Source organism: Podarcis liolepis (genome assembly GCF_965112155.1).
Source record: "Podarcis liolepis genome assembly, chromosome: 15".
Taxonomy (NCBI): Eukaryota; Metazoa; Chordata; class Lepidosauria; order Squamata; family Lacertidae; genus Podarcis; species Podarcis liolepis.
Window position 1 is genome coordinate 2,914,289 of NC_139566.1, and position 17,125 is coordinate 2,931,413.

The 17,125-nt window shown below is 49.7% G+C and overlaps 1 protein-coding gene across 1 annotated transcript in view; it reads left to right on the forward strand.

Moving 5' to 3' along the window:
* Positions 1 to 16,806, forward strand: part of LOC310694189 (semaphorin-7A-like) — a 37,405-nt gene extending 20,599 nt beyond the window's left edge. Inside the window, exons 8-14 of the mRNA XM_083477144.1 lie at positions 579 to 757; positions 2,284 to 2,392; positions 3,517 to 3,721; positions 5,863 to 5,978; positions 6,717 to 6,889; positions 13,493 to 13,548; positions 14,583 to 16,806. Coding sequence (XP_083333270.1) covers positions 579 to 757; positions 2,284 to 2,392; positions 3,517 to 3,721; positions 5,863 to 5,978; positions 6,717 to 6,889; positions 13,493 to 13,548; positions 14,583 to 14,920 — 1,176 coding nt within the window. The 3' untranslated portion in view covers positions 14,921 to 16,806. The remainder of the gene's footprint in view (positions 1 to 578; positions 758 to 2,283; positions 2,393 to 3,516; positions 3,722 to 5,862; positions 5,979 to 6,716; positions 6,890 to 13,492; positions 13,549 to 14,582) is intronic.
* Positions 16,807 to 17,125: the final 319 nt, after the last annotated feature.

Consider the following 17,125-nt stretch of genomic DNA (forward strand, 5'->3'; position numbering starts at 1 on the left):
AGTCGCCAAGCGTGACTGGAGAAACTCAGCCAGATGGATGGGGTATAAATAAATAAATTATTGTTATTATTACCTCTTCCACACTTTACAACATTTCTCCGATGAAAATAGGGACATCCTATTCAATACCCTCCAATATTTCTGTGATGAAAATAGAGACATCCTATTCCATACCCTCCAACATTTCTCTGATGAAAATAGGAATTTCCTAAGGAAAAAAGGGAAATTCCAGGATCAAATCAGAAATCAGGATTCTGTAAATCCCGAACTGTCCCTGGAAGATAGAGACACTTGGCGGGTCTGCCCTCGCATCTTTACCAGCTGGGCTCCTCTCTGTCTCCTGGCCCCACTCCCCTCCTGCCTCCTCTTCTGCCTCGGAGTCTGGGCTGCTCTCTGCCACAGCCTCCTCCTGCTCACCAAACCCTGTTACCTCGTCCACCTCCTCCCAGTCTGCTCCCTGTGACCACCGGTTGTCGTCCCACCACCACTCCCCGAGCTCTGAGTCTTCTTCTCCAGCTGGTGCCTCTCCTCTGAATACATCCAGCCCGCCCATGACATCAGGTCTTCTGCCCTTCCAGGTAGACCAAGGCGGCAGGCCTGTCATGGCGGATTCCTGGAGCACCTTCCTCAAGGCGAGGCTGGTGTGTGGACACCCCACCGAGCCCATGCGCTTCCACCGCCTCCAGGATGCCTTCGTCTCCAGGAAGGAGGGCGGTAAGGGCGAGACGGTGTTGTACGGCGTCTTCTCCAGTGCGTGGTGAGTTAAGGGCGGGGCAGGATTCAACCCAGCTCCCATATCAAGGCCAGCCTACCTTAGTCGCATTAAGTGCACTACAGTCATACCTCATGTTACGTCCGCTTCATGTTACGCTTTTTTGGGTTACATCCCACGGCGACCCAGAAGTACAGTGGTGCCCCGCAAGACGAACACCTTGGAAGACGAAAAACTCGCTAGACGAAGGAGTTTTTCGTTTTCTTAGCCGCTTTGCAAGACGCATTTCCCTATGGGCTTGCTTTGCAAAATGAAGCTTGCCCCGCAAGCTCTGGGGATAGCGGGGAAGCGCAGCGCGTCTCCCCCGCTGTCCCCGGACCCCTTTTGAACCAAGGGGCGGCAACGGGGAGAAGCGATTCTCCCCGCTGCCCCTTCCCTTGCTTTAAAACAGGTCCGGGGACAGGCAACGGGGAGAAGCAATCTTCTCCCCGCCGCCCCTTGCTTTAAACAGGTCCGGGGACAGAGGGGAAGGCGCGCAGCGCTTCCCCTCTGTCCCCGGACGGTCTCCATAGGAACGCATTGATTGATTTTCAATGCATTCCTATGGGAAACCGTGCTTCGCAAGACGAAAAACTCGCAAGAAGAAAAAACTTGTGGAACGAATTAATTTCGTCTTGCGAGGCACCACTGTACTGGAAAGGGTTACTTCCAGGTTTCACCACTCACGTGTGCGCAGATGCACACAATGACATCACGCGCATGCACAGAAGCGTTGAATCGCAACCCGCGCGTGCGCAGACGTGCCGCTGCAGGTTGCGCTCTTTTCGTGTTGCGAACGGGCCTCCAGAGCGGATCCTGTTCGCAACCAGAGGAACCACTGTATAAGGTTTCTACCCTCCGAGATCCTGTGCAACAGAGTTGGCAAAGTTCCCTTATAAAGCCAGGAAGACGGGTAATAAAAAATTCAAGAATACATCTAACTTGTTATAACTTGTTATAAGATGTTTGTTTCTTCAGCTTGTAAACCACCTTGAGTATTGTAAGATAGAAAGGCGATATACAAATTAAAAATGATGATGATGAAGATGATGATGATAAAGGCAAGGGCATGCAAAACCTAAACATATTGAATGATAACACCCAATCTAAAATCATGACATCCATATTTCTGTAGCCAGCATGGAGGATACACCTGTACTTCTGAAACTAAACTATACGGAATAAAATACCACCACAGCTGGGTAAAAATGGCCTGAATCTTCCTGTCCTTTAGAGACCCATAATTCGTGTGCTACTTTTTCCTGAAATAAATAAAATCCAGATTTCTTTTAATGCCACAATAATTGAGTCTGATTTTTTAATGCCATTTCCACTGTCGTGCTTCAGCCAGCAGCATCTATGTCAGAAGCTGCTTTTGACAAAATGTCTTCGTCGTATCCATTCACAAACGTGCTAGGAGTATTCACTGCAGAGAAAAGCCGATTTTGAGTTTGTGATTTTGTGCTTCCTGGAATGGTCAGTCGGCTGTAAGACTGACATCACACCAGTGTTTTTGGTTTTTCCCCCTTTAGGGGTTCATCTGCTGTCTGTTCGTACTCGATGAACCGGATCAGCAACGTTTTCAAGACTTCGAAGTTCAAAGGGGTCACTGGTCCCATCCCCGTGCCCAGACCTGGCATGGTAAGGTCACTCCTAGGCCTCTAGGTTTTTTAAAAAGCAGGAATCTTACTAAACATCTTCCAAGACAATAATGCCCACTTGCACCACAAAGAACTCATAACCCACTGAAATATACTCGGAGTCAAGAGTGGATTTCATGCTCTTTATTCCGCTCATAGTGGTGAGGAGGAATGGAAGCCCCCCCAGAATGTCTGCTTTATATATATTATTTACACAATGGGCCCCACGTGATTGGCTAATTCCGGGATTCTCCTGTAGGCCAATCAGGTTGCGGATTCACTTCCACCTGGAGCTGGATTGGGTGGCTCCTGCGGACCAATCAGACTGCTGCATTCTGGATCCTATTGTACTAGGACCAATCAGACTGCTGCATTCTGAATCCTATTGTTCTAGGACCAATCAGACTGCTGCCTTTTGGATCCTATTCCACTCAGTACATAACACCCACCTACTTTCAGCAGCCAGAAGCATCATAGCCAGACACTGGCGAGGCCTGTCAGGAGTAAGCATGGACCAATGGTACCAAATAGTATGGGAAACAGCCTTACTAGAAAAATTAACCGATAAACTGAAACTGACACGGGGACAAACAGAAGAAGACGCCTTCACATACACAGCCCAACACGACAATGACAAAAATCCACCAACAGCATATGAACCAATATGGCTAACCTGATCCAAAACACCCACCCACCCCACTCACACACGAAAACAAAGACCACCACAGCCAACCACAAATGAATAACCACACCCTAGACCAACCCCAACCTCTCTCACCACCAAAGGAACACAAGTGAACAGCAGAGAACCTGCACAAGCAACACTGACACAAAACCCCACACATACATTAAGTGAAATAGAAACATCGCCACCCGACCCCACCCATCTTTCCCCCTTTTCTTCCCAATGTCTCAACACATGAAACTGATTTGTAAAAAAATGTCACATGGGGGGAAAATACAAGAGAGAGACATTGCACACGCTTTTGTAAATCAAGAAAATCTTTAATAAAAATAAACGACCAAAAAGCAGGAATCTTTATTTATTTATTTTTGTACAAAATGTTCATTTCTCCTACACACGCGCTGACTTATCCCCGTCTCCCTTTCTCTCCTCCTGCTCAGTGTGTGCAACCAGATGGCCACCCTCCGTTGCCCAAATCTACCCTGACCTTCATTAAGGACCACCCCGAAATCGACTCGGTCATCTACCCGGATGAAGAGCACCCCCTCTACATCCTCCAGAACAACGACACGTACACCCAGGTGGTGGTGGACAGCGTGCAGGATGCTGCCGGCATCTCTCGCGATGTCCTCTTCCTGGGAACAGGTGAGCATAGAATCATAGAATCATAGAGTTGGAAGAGACCACAAGGGCCATGGAGTCCAACCCCCTGCCAAGCAGGAAACACCATCAGAGCACTCCTGACATATGGTTGTCAAGCCTCTGCTTAAATACCTCCAAAGTAGGAGACTCCACCACACTCCTTGGCAGCAAATTCCACTGTCAAACAGCTCTTACTGTCAGGAAGTTCTTCCTAATGTTTAGGTGGAATCTTCTTTCTTGTAGTTTGGATCCATTGCTCCATGCCCGCTTCTCTGGAGCAGCAGAAAACAACCTTTCTCCCTCCTCTATGTGACATCCTTTTATATATTTGAACATGGCTATCATATCACCCCTTAACCTCCTCTTCTCCAGGCTAAACATGCCCAGCTCCCTTAGCCGTTCCTCATAAGGCATCGTTTCCAGGCCTTTGACCATTTTGGTTGCCCTCCTCTGGACACGTTCCAGTTTGTCAGTGTCCTTCTTGAACTGTGGTGCCCAGAACTGGACACAGTACTCCAGGTGAGGTCTGACCAGAGCAGAATACAGTGGCACTATTACTTCCCTTGATCTAGATGCTATACTCCTATTGATGCAGCTCAGAATTGCATTGGCTTTTTTAGCTGCAGCATCATGGCTGGCGGCCACAGAGAGGGGAGACCAGCCTTCCAGCACCACACTCTTGCTCTGTCGAACTGCTTGTCTGTGGGGATCATCGTGCTATAAGAAAAAACTGCTCCCTTTCCCTTATGGGGTGTTGTAAACAAAAACCTGCCCTTTTTTCCCTTATGGGGTACCCAAGAGCCCATATAGAGTCCTTACGTAGGTTCCCTATTGGTCGGAGAAAATAACAGAGGCCAAGCAGAGAATATTGAGAAGCAAAGCAGCTAGTAAGCCTGATATTGATTAACTCTTGCAGCAGGGTCCTCACTCACCACACGAAGGAGGGAGCAGGAGCCCAGAACAAAAGTGTGCCTGCCCTTATACAGTGGTACCTCGGTGTTACGGAAAAATCTGGGTGCAGGGCTACTCTGCCACCCAGCTCGTCGGACTAGGTCCGCGGGTCCCTGCGGAAGAAAATGAGCTCAGCCGGAGACAGGAGCAAGCTGCGGAAGATCCAAGTTTATTGCGCAACAGGTTCAAGGCGAGATTGAACAGCGAGAAAGGGGTGACATTAACTTTTGAAATTTCCCTCCATGTCCCAGAATACAGTGCAAAATACATCCCGGTTACATCATGAATACATTAAGAAGAGGTTGGGTTACACAGATTACATCACGAATACATTAGGAAGAGGTTGGGTTACACCGGATTAACATATGGAGGAGGGAGGGGGGAATATGCAGAGCTGGAGATATGCACAGATAAGCACATCCTGAGAAGACAATAGTCCATGTATGCATAGTCTGTCACCTGGCATCGCTAGGAGGAAGGGCTTGGCAGAGCGATTTGACCGGATTAGGGTCTTGACACCTTGCTTGAGGGATTATGGAGGACAGGGGAGGTGTCATGGGGTCCTAGAGAAATTGAGCAAATTGGCACGTTGATTTTCTATGAATTTTATAGATTTTAGTCCATTTTGACATTGACAATTGGAAATAAATGGATATATTGTAGCGAAGGAGGTGAAGAAGACATGCCCCCCCCTTCCGTATCACTCGGGTTACATACGCTTCAGGTTACAGACTCCGCTCACCCAGAAATAGTACCTCGGGTTAAGAACTTTGCTTCAGGATGAGAACAGAAATTGTGCTCCGGCGGCGCCGCGGCAGCAGGAGTCCCCATTAGCTAAAGTGATGCTTCGGGTTAAGAACAGTTTCAGGTTAAGAACGGACCTCCGGTACGAATTAAGTACTCAACCTGAGGTACCACTGTATAGTACTGCAGTGCTTTAAATGCACAGAGTGAATGTGGTCTAATGCTGAGGAAGAGGAAACCGACAACTCTCAGTGGTGCAGCGCCTGATGCGCTAAGGTCCCAAATTCAATCCCTGGCATCTGGGAGAAATTCCTGGCTGGAATCCACAGAGGGCCACACTGCTGGTCAATGTAGACAGGACTGAGGTAGATGGAACAATGGTCTGACTCGATACTTAAGGCAGCTTCCTATGAACACAATTTCCGCCTCTCCTTCTCTCGCTGCCGCAGCAAAAGGGAAGATCCACAAGGTGCTGAGAAGCAAAGACCAGACAGTGATTGTTGCCGAGCTGAGTCCCTTCAAGAATGAAGCCCCTGTCTCTTCTATGATCTTGGACGATGATTCGGTAAGAGTGCAGATAAGTGGCACAGTTGGGCAAGTGCAAGAATGTTTTCTCCCTCCTTACTCCCCAAAACTCAAAGAACAGACAGGCAGGGTTGCTTTTTCCAAAAACAGAAAATTTAAAAAAATCCCTTTCTCAGTGATCCATCTTAGTTTCCCAAACTTGGGGGGCATCTTACGGTCCTCTCTTCCTTGCAGTGGGGCAGCTCTTTTTCCTTTCTTTCTCCCGCCCTTGGCAGGTTAGGCTGGCCTCAACTAGAGCCAGGGCCTTTTCGGCTGTGGCTCCAATCTGGTGGAACGCTCTGTCCCAAGAGACTAGGGCCCTGCGAGACTTGACATCTTTACGCAGGGCCTGCAAGACGGAGATTTTCCTCCAGGCCTTTGGTCGGGGTTCAGTCTGACTCCCTCCCCCCTTTCATAAGAACTTACATGGAAGTGGCCTCCCAATTTTTCTCACAGGCCCATATAAGTTCAGCACAAACAGTTGGGCCTGGTGAGCATTTAAGGTCCCCAACCCTAATCTGCGGGTTGCCATCCGATTGGATTTTATTCTGATCCTGATCTGATTTGAGGATGTATTTTAATTGATTGTCTGATTTTATGTTAATGTGTTATACATTTGATGTTAGCCGCTCTGAGCCCGGCTTCGGCTGGGGAGGGCGGGATATAAATAAAATCTATTATTATTATTATTATTATTATTATTATTATTATTATTATTAATCCATCTTCTCTCCGGCAGGGCCACCTGTACGCCAGCACCGAGTTCGAGGTGGTGCGCCTGCTGTTGGCCGACTGCGACCAGTACAAGGAAAACTGCTGGAAGTGTATCCTGGCCCGTGACCCCTATTGTGGCTGGGACGGGGAACAGAAGACCTGCTCCATTGTCTCCCAGGACAGTAACTCCACTGGCAGGTCTGGCCCAGAATCAAAAGGGGAAAGGAAATTTGGGGTGGCTGATCCTGATAAATCGACTTTCCAAAGCACCTCCTCCCCATCGTCCGCATGTTGCTTCAGTCTAATTGCTGCATTTTCCTGTGATGTTGTATACAACTGGGCGCGGGTGGCGCTGTGGGTTAAACCACAGAGCCTAGAGCTTGCCGATCAGAAGGTCAGCGATTCAAATCCCCACCACAGGGTGAGCTCCTGTTGCTCGCTCCCTGCTCCTGCCAACCTAGCAGTTCAAAAGCACATCAAAGTGCAAGTAGATAAATAGGTACTGCTCCGGCGGGAAGGTAAACGGCGTTTCCATGCGCTGCTCTGGTTCGCCAGAAGCGGCTTAGTCATGCTGGCCACATGACCCGGAAGCTGTACGCCGGCTCCCTTGGGCAATAAAGCAAGATGAGTGCTGCAACCCCAGAGTTGGCCACGACTGGACCTAATGGTCAGGGGTCCCTTTACCTTTACTGTTATGTAGTGTAGTTTCACCCTGGGCCAACAGGGGGATACTGTATATAGTTTTCACTCAGGTCTGTAGATAGTTTTCACTCAGGTCCGCGGCAGTTATTTTAGGCGGGAACTCTGGGGTTGTGGTTACAATGTTGACAGCCGGCTGCCTATAAATACAGGCCGGCTGAGCTGTTCGCAGTCAGTTCTATTTCAGCTTACCAGAATAAAAGAGCTACTTGAAGAAATCGCTGTGCCGGCTGCTATGTCAACCCACGACTTAACACTGGCGACGAGGATGGGATAGATGGACATCAGAGCACAGCCAGATGCGGCCAGCCTCTGAACTGAGCTGAATCACAGAGCGAAATCACTGAGCGAAATCACTGGGCAGAACCAATTCAGAGCTGACTCTTCTGGCTGGAGCACTGTGTTCCATCCATCGCCCTTCACGCCGGCATCGGAATCATGGCTTCACTTGTGCCTCTACCGCCGTTTGCGCCAGCCTCTGAATCATGGGACTCCTACCTCGCTCGGTTCGACTGCTACCTCCAAGCCAACGAGCTGACAGCAGTATCAACGGATCGGAAGCGGGGCCTATTCCTCAGCCTCTGTGGGCCTGAGGTGTTTGAGACGACCCGAGCATTGGTTGCGCCTGAAGCAGTCCAGGCAACACCATGGGACACGATCCAAGAGAAGCTCCGCAACCACTACGCACCGAAGCCGTCCAAGATTGCTGCCCGCCATGCGTTCTACCACCGGAACCAGGCAGAGGGGGAGTCAATCAACAACTACACCACCGCCCTGCGACAGGCTGCAATGCACTGTGAGTTCCGAGACTTAGACGATGCCCTGATGGATCGAATCGTCTGCGGGGTCCGGGACATCCATCTGCAACGGCGTCTCCTAGCCAAGCCAGACCTCACGCTACAGAAAGCCATTGAGGAGGCTGTGGCCTCAGAAGCTGCTGAACGCTCCGCCCAGGAGATCCGCAAGTCCAGCAGCCCGCGTCTTGCTAGGGAGCCAGTTCCGGTGCATCATGAAGAGGCCAGCAGTGATGAGGCATCCTCCAGTGAAGACGATGACGTGCACCAGACAAAGCGGGAGCGCAGGAAGTTCCAACAGAAGTCCAAGGGCCAACCGGAATGTGCTGGCTGCGGAGGCAACCATTCCCGTGCCAAGTGTCGATTCAGAGACGCCATCTGTAGGAAGTGTTCCAGAAGGGGCCACATCGCTAAGGTCTGCCGATCGGCTCCATCTGACACCCCCCCTTCATCGACTCGCAAGTCCAAGTCTTCACTCCAGTCAGCCAAGGAAAGTTGTTTCGCTCTCACCAACTGCCGCTGCCCGTCTGGAACCACGATTGGCCAAACCGACTCGCCTACGCGACGCAAGCTGAACGTCACGGTGCTCATTGAAGGAGCTCCATGTGACATGGAGATCGACACCGGGTCTGCCCTGTCCATCGTGTCATGGAGCACCATCAAAAGACTGGTACCCAGAGTGTCCAAAAGGCAACTTGGCTCTCACCGCGTACACCTGAGAGACTACCAGGGAAACGACATTCCCGTGGTAGGCGTTGGCCGGTTCCGGATCGCCTTCAAGGATTTTTCGGGCCTGCTCCGGTTGGTGGTGGTCGAAGGTCAGCGGCCAAGCCTCCTAGGGCTAGACTGGTTTAATGCCCTCGGCCTGGAAGTCACCGGCATCAACTGCATCTCTAACGCAGAGACTGAGGGTCTGGTCAAAGACTTTGCCGAGGTTTTTGACGGCACCTTGGGGCAATATACAGGTACACCCATCTCCTTTAGCCTTGATCCACAAGTCGCCCCCATCAAGCTAAAGCCACGCCGGGTTCCCTTTGCTCTCAAGGCTAAGGTGGACGAACAACTGGACAAACTGATCGCCCAAGGAGTTTTGGAGCCGGTTGACCACGCAAAGTGGGAAACCCCCATCGTCACGCCTGTCAAGCCAGATGGATCGGTGAGAATCTGCGCTGACTACAAGTGCACGATCAACAAGGCACTTCAGCAGCACGCTTATCCGGTTCCTGTTGTCCAACACCTGCTGCATTCCCTGGGTGAGGGTAAGGTCTTCGCTAAGCTGGACCTTGCCCAAGCCTATCAACAACTGCCAGTCGATGATGCCACTGCTGAAGCCCAGACGATCGTCACCCACCGGGGGGCATTCCGTTGCCGCCGGTTGCAGTTCGGGGTGAGTGTGGCTCCTGGCATCTTCCAAAGCCTTATGGAGCGTCTCCTGCAAGGGCTTCCGGGCGTGGTACCATATTTTGATGACGTCTTGGTGTCTGCAGACTCACACCAGCAGCTGTTTGAGCGCCTCCGTGCCGTGCTGACCAGGTTCCAGGAGGCCGGGCTCAAGGTAAAGAGGGAGAAGTGCCAGATTGCCGTTCCACAGGTAGAGTTCCTGGGCTATCTTATCGATGCCTCCGGCCTTCATCCAACCACATCCAAGATCCGCGCTATCCAGCAGGCCCCCACCCCAAAGAACAAAACGGAGTTGCAGGCATTCCTGGGGCTGCTGAACTTTTATAACATGTTCCTGCCCCACAAAGCCACAGTGGCTGAGCCTCTTCACCGACTCCTTAGCACTAAGACGCCTTGGGCCTGGGGTCATCGGGAGACAGCGGCCTTCAACGCGGTCAAGGCTCTCCTTTCTTCAGACAGTGTGCTGGTACAGTACAGTGAATCCAGGCCGCTGGTCCTTGCCTGCGACGCCTCACCTTTTGGCATAGGTGCTGTCCTTAGTCACCGTTTTCCAGATGGAAGAGAAGCACCGCTCGCTTACTTTTCCAGGACACTATCTCCGACGGAACGGAATTACAGCCAGCTCGACAAGGAGGCATTGGCACTTGTGGCTGGAGTGAAGAGGTTCCATGAATACCTCTATGGCAGGACTTTTGACCTCATCACTGACCACAAGCCACTCCTGGGCCTCCTCGCCGGTGATCGTCCAACTCCACCGGTCCTCTCACCACGCATGCTGCGATGGACTGTTTTCCTGGCTGCCTACCACTACCGGATCATCCATCGCCCGGGGAAATCGATGGGCCATGCCGACGCCCTCAGCCGTTGCCCTCTTCCAGCATTTGTGGAAGACCCGGCTCCAGCTTCATCACTCCTTCTGATTGAGGATCTTCCGGCAGCGCCTGTATCGGCTGCCACTGTGGCCTCCGCGTCTGCCCAGGATCGCACCATCAGCCGGGTGCTCAACTGGGTGTGGAGGGGGTGGCCACAAGGGCCTTTTGCAGCAGAGTTCCAGCCCTTCGCAACCAGACAACATGAACTCTCAGCTCATCGCGGCTGTCTGCTGTGGGGAGACCGCGTCGTGATTCCCCAGGGACTCCGTCAGCGCGTCCTGGAGGCTCTGCACGTTGGCCACCCGGGAATTGTCAAAATGAAGGCGTTGGCTCGGTGTTACGTCTGGTGGCCTAATATGGACGATGCCATCACTGCCTGGGTGTCCGCCTGTCAAGCGTGCCAAGAGTCGAGGCCTGCACCACCGGCAGCTAAGGGACACACCTGGGAGACGCCAAAGACACCCTGGTCGAGGGTGCACATCGATCTGGCTGGCCCCTTTCACGGCCGGACCTTTATGGTAGTGGTGGACGCCTATTCCAAATGGCTGGAGGTCGCCCTGATGCCCTCCACCACCACCGAAGCTGTCATCCGGGTGCTGCGAGGCCTGTTTGCAACGCATGGGTGTCCTGATGTCCTTGTCTCTGACAACGGACCACAGTTCACGTCAGGCACGTTTGAGCGGTATCTTTTGGGACTGGGCATCCGCCATGCCCTAACGGCACCTTTTCATCCATCCAGCAACGGGCAAGCGGAAAGAATGGTGCGCTCAACAAAAGAGGCACTGGCACGCCTGGACCGGGGAGACTGGCATGAGCGGGTCGCCGAATACTTGTTCGTGCAACACATCACCCCTCATGCGGCCACAGGGAGGAGTCCTGCTGAACTGCTTATGGGCCGCCGCCTCAGGTCACCGCTCGACCGGCTACACCCAGACTTTGCCGTGGCTGAACCCCCAGGCTGTGCCAACGCACCACGGTCATTTGTCCCAGGAAACCAGGTCTTTGCCCGGAACTATGTGGGGGACATCCCTTGGGTGCCAGCCACAGTAGTGGGAGTCACTGGACCTCGCTCGTACCAGGTGGCACTCGAAGACGGACGCTTGTGGCGACGGCACATAGACCAGCTTAGGCGCAGGGTTGGGGACTTGGACACTACCGAGGTGCCCCCAACTGCGCTTGCGGCTCCAGAAGAGACACGTACAGATGGCGAGGCCCCACCTACACCTCCCTCGCAAACTGCCAGCGTGGAGCCGAACCAAGCCGTTTCAGAACAGACTCAGACCACTCCACTTGCGGAGGCTCCACCCACAGCAGCGGATCCAGGGGAGTTGGTTCCAACGCCACCTAGGGTCGCACCACAGCCTCAGCGAGAACTGTGTGGCCCTCCGGACTTGGCTACCAGTCCCCGGCGGTCTGGCAGAGTTTCCAAGCGCCCAACTTATTTAAAGGACTATGTTGTTGGACAGGTATCACTGTTGGTCTAAGTATGGGAAATGTAACCGATATGCTTTTGTGCCTAATTGAACCATTACGCGTGGTGCTGTATATAAGGAAACCATTACGATTGTAACTAACGCCTTATCTCGGTGGGGAGGGGTGTTATGTAGTGTAGTTTCACCCTGGGCCAACAGGGGGATACTGTATATAGTTTTCACTCAGGTCTGTAGATAGTTTTCACTCAGGTCCGCGGCAGTTATTTTAGGCGGGAACTCTGGGGTTGTGGTTACAATGTTGACAGCCGGCTGCCTATAAATACAGGCCGGCTGAGCTGTTCGCAGTCAGTTCTATTTCAGCTTACCAGAATAAAAGAGCTACTTGAAGAAATCGCTGTGCCGGCTGCTATGTCAACCCACGACTTAACATTTACCTTACCTGTATCCAATTAAGTGATACTCAAAGTTGATCTATTGAAACTGATGGCCCCTCCAGACTAGTGGAAGGTGGGGAGGGTGTTTGGCAAAACTGCATCCCAAAAACGTGTACATTAGGAAGAATTTGCACTGAAACCCTGCTAAATTTTCATGAGGACTTGTCTTAAGAAAAGCACAAGCTGATATGGAAATGTGGAGAGCTGAACTACGGCGTGGAAAAGGGAGATATGAAAACAAAACTGACATATTTATCCATTCTAACTGCTGGTCCATTTGCACCTCTGAGTACCTGGTGCTTGGGACTAAGGAAACCCCAAAACAGAAGGGTGGAGCTGTCACCTTCATGTGCTGCTTTTATACTTATTTGAAACATCTCTTTGGCCACTGTGGGGAACAGGATAATAGAAATCATTGAATTGTAGAGTTGGGGTGGATCTACACACAGGAAAAACCCGCTATAAATACGTCAGAAATTAAACTAGTATAACAAAAGGGGGGGAAACGCTATGTTAGATTTATTTATTTTTTGCTGTCCAGCACCATCAGGGCTAGATCTAAACACATCAAAGAACTGTTTCAGTTAAACGCATTGCAAACTTTGTATGAGAAATCAGGTTGGCAAAAACAGGACTCCACATCGCCATCTGGCGTCTCAGTGTTAGAATGCATAAACAAAACATATACAGTGGTGCCTCGCAAGACGAAATTAATTCGTTCCGCGGTGTCGGGAAAGTTTTCGAAAAGCTTCAAAAATCACCAAAGTCTTAAAAAACCTCAAAAAAGGCTACCACACCGCGTTCTATGAGTTGCTCCTCGAAGTCAAGTCGCAACTGTATTAACGGTGTTAAGAAAAAGGAAACAAACTTGCAAGATGTTTCCGTCTTGCGAAGCAAGCCCATAGGGAAAATCGTCTTGCGAAGCAGCTCAAAAAACAAAAAACCCTTTTGCCTAACGAGTTTTTTGTCTTGCGAGGCATTCGTCTTGCGGGGCACCACTGTAAAACGTTTTTTCTTTGCCAATGTAGCTGAGTCCCTGGTCTTGCATGTTTATGATGCATTCAAAGCGTTGTTTTTTGACTAACGTAGCTGAGTCCCTGGGACCCAGTCCAACCCATTGGTTTGTTCCGGCTGGACTCTTCTTACACCCGTATGTTTCCTTCAACAGCTTGCTTCAGAACCTAGATTCATCGAGCACCGCTTCCATGTGTGAAAACGCTGAAGGTAAGACGATGCCACATAGAAACCTTTTAGGCCTGTGGATGTGAACGGCTGGGTTGGGTTAAGGGTCACAGATGATGGGGGAATGAAAAGCCTGGGTTTCTTTTTACTTGAGCCTTCTTCCAACCCTCTTCTCCCTGACCCCTCAGATAATTCCAACACAGGTTTGACTGGCCCAATTAACAATTAACTACCAAAGACTTCTGTCTGCTGCTGATTCCAAAGGGCAGGACTAGACCTAGGCTGTATTCAGAGGGGGAGAATATTGCATTAGTTTTCCTGATTATAATGCTAGTGCTTGTGTCCCGTTTTCTAATGTTCCTTGCGCAGAGCATTCAGTGCAAGATGTTGGACTAAATTACCCTTCAGGTTTCTTTCATCTCTGCAGCTCTGTGATTCTGCACAGTACCTGTTGCGTTATGGAACCGTGGCTTATTGACCAATATACCAGCATTTTATGCTAAATTGCATTCACACCAGTGGGTGTGATGTGATACAATGAATATCACTGGACAACACTACTACACTTGCATCCTTTCTGTTTCTCCATGGAAACCTCAGGAAAGAACTGAGTGCTAACATACTGCCCCACATTTGGTCACTTTACTCCTGCAATCTTCTGGGTCCAGTGGGTTGCAAAATGAGCTTTTTCTGGAATTAGAAAACAAGGAAATGAATGCTGAGCAGGTGCTATATTCCATTAGGTTTCCATTAAGTGGCTTTTACATCACATGAAAGCTCAGATATAATGGGGAAATGGAATAAACTGCTGTTTCAATGCAAGCCCATTGGCCTTAAGTGATGCAAGGCTTGGTTTCTGTTAAATGTCTTGATGGTAAGTGGACGTTCTACATGGGTGCCAATTCTCTAGAACAGGGGTTGGGAACCTTTATCCAACTGAAAGCTGCCTTCCTTTCAGAGCAACTTTCTGAGGGCCTTCTGGAGGAAGAGCCTTAGTTGAACCTGCAAACAAACCTAAAAATGGTTTCTCCTCTGTTTTTTTCTCTTTCTCTCTCTTTAAATGTTGACCCTTGAAGAAAAGTTAGCCCAGGAGGCTCTCAAGAAAGTGAGTGTAGATCCCACAGGCTACATCTACCTGCCGTGCCCTCTGCGGTCTCACCACGCCATCTACACCTGGGTCAAAGACGACAAGACGTACCCATGCTCCATGGACGAACAGTCCTGCACCCTCCGTTTCGGGGAGAGCACCCCGATGGACCAGGGGGTCTTTAAGTGCACCTCCAGGGAAGAAGGTTACCAAGAGGAAATCACAGCCTTCAAAGTCACCCTCAACAGCGGCCGGATCCCAGAGGTCTCCGTGGCTGTCATGGCTATGGGCATATTGTTCCTCACCATAACAATTCTCTTGCTATAGACCAGGCTGCAGATGTCTTCACACACTGCCAACTAATTGTCTGTCTGTCTGTCTGTCTGTCTTTGAAAACGAAACAAGGGGCACCAAATTATCCCGACCCACCTGCCCAGTCTTGAGCGTTGGGCAAATCGCACCCAATTCAGCAAAAATGGATCCATCATCCATCAACTTTCTCCAAGTCCACCATTTCATCCCACACACACAAAAAGAGAATTAATTCCACGGCTCCCAATTCCAGAATAGCCTTTTACTAGGAAATACTGAGAGTCAGAGGAGAATCAAGGAAGGCAAGACTTGTCATTGATTGTTTGATTTTTCCATTCCAGTACGATTACCAATGAAAGAATGTTTCTTGAGCCATCCTGGACTAAACTCTGGCTCAATCCAACCCTGCAAACCATTTTGTTTTCCCAGTGGGCCTTCCCAACTTGGGTAGAGTTTACCCAGAGTTTATTTCCTTTTTTTAAGCAAACCATTTTCCAGTAATGAAAAGAAATGCACTCCACACTTTATTGTTACATTTCTGTTCTGGACATAATAACCCAAGGCTTTGTCTTGTTGCATGAGCTACACAGTCTGCGAAATCTTTACTGCTAGAAGGCATGGGATTGATTTGGGTTCCATGCCCAACTCTTAAGAATTGGGACTTCTATGTAGCGAAACAGCTTCTGGGCCTGGGCTGCCATTTTGGAGCAAATGTTGGCCAAACTTCTGCCTTACTTCATAAGCTGGATGCCAAAACAGCTGTCAACATCTGCAAGAACTCAACTGCCTGTGTGTTTGAATTCACCCGGAAGCGGATTATCTCAAAAAGATCAAAGTTGGACGCTTTTTGCCGTCGTACCCTCACGCCAATGATTCCTAGCTTCTTTTTCCAGTTTATCAGTGTGCAACGCCCAGCCTATATAATGTTTACAATCCTAACAGTGCATGCAGTTAGTGCATTTTATATATATATATAAAAATCAGCAGGAAGGTTCTGTAAAGGAGTGAGAGGAAGGATCCAGTTATGAAGGAACGCAACCGTAGGTTGATGACCAGCTGAAAGTGGAGAAGGGGTTTTGGGTTTCATAATGCATAATGAACTGAACCCAACACAAGAGGGGCGATGCCTGCATTTGGGTGGTGCTGATCACGGCATGCTCTTTCCCAAAAAAACTTGGGAATTGAAAGAGAGGAACCAGGAAACTTCTAAGATAACTGCGCCTCTGCCCCAGCGGTGGATCGTATGCTCACGATGCCCGGGGCAGGTGCATGGGGGTGCGCCCCCTTCACAAAATTGCAACTGGGGCGACAGACCCCACAGACCCTCCACGCTACGCCTCTTCTCTGCCCACAAGTTACTGGGAAAATTGGCTTTTAAAAAGTGATTCAGCAATTTCTGGACAATTCCTATGGTGGGGTTCATATTTTATGTTATCTGAATATTTTATCTGAATGCCAGTTGATGGGGAGATGAGCGAGGAGAGTCTTGTTTTTGGGATGTGGTCGGTTCACTGTGGGAAAACAGTGTGGACGATGGTGTTAGGACAGACGCCAGAGATGCTATTTATTTTATTTAGCAAAATGTATCCGCCGCTTGATTGTAAATAGAACCTCTTAAGCGGTTTGCAGAAAAAATAAAGCGTTTAATATTGTCAATAAAGTTTGAAAACAGTTTTTTTGAACAAAACAAATGTTCCTATGTTCCCAGGGTGGGTGCAGTGGTTAGAGCGTCAGGAAAGACCCAAGGTTCGAATCCCGCTTCAGCGAATGCAGTTCACTGGGCGTGACATGGGGTGCCCACCTCACAGGGTCGATGCAAGGGGGAGAGAACCACAGACGCCACCTTGGGAAGAAAAAAGGGGGGCTATAGATTTGATGAGTAAATAAAATGATTTAACGCTGGCTGTGGTTTTAACTCTTTATTTTTATTCTGCACTGGGCATCCAGCCACACTATATACTCAGGATAGACCTATTGAAATGAATGGGACCTTTAATTGCAATGGGAATTTTAAGTGTTGGGCACAATCCTAATAATACTGATGAGCTCATTTCCTGCTCACACACCCTAATTCCAAAACCATTTGCTTTGTAGATTCAGGTAGGTAGCCATGTTGGTCTGAGGTAAGCAAAATAAAAAAAATAAAATATTGTCCAATAGCACCTTAGTTGGTCTCTAAGGTGCTACTGGACAATTTTTTAATTTATTAATTTCACATGC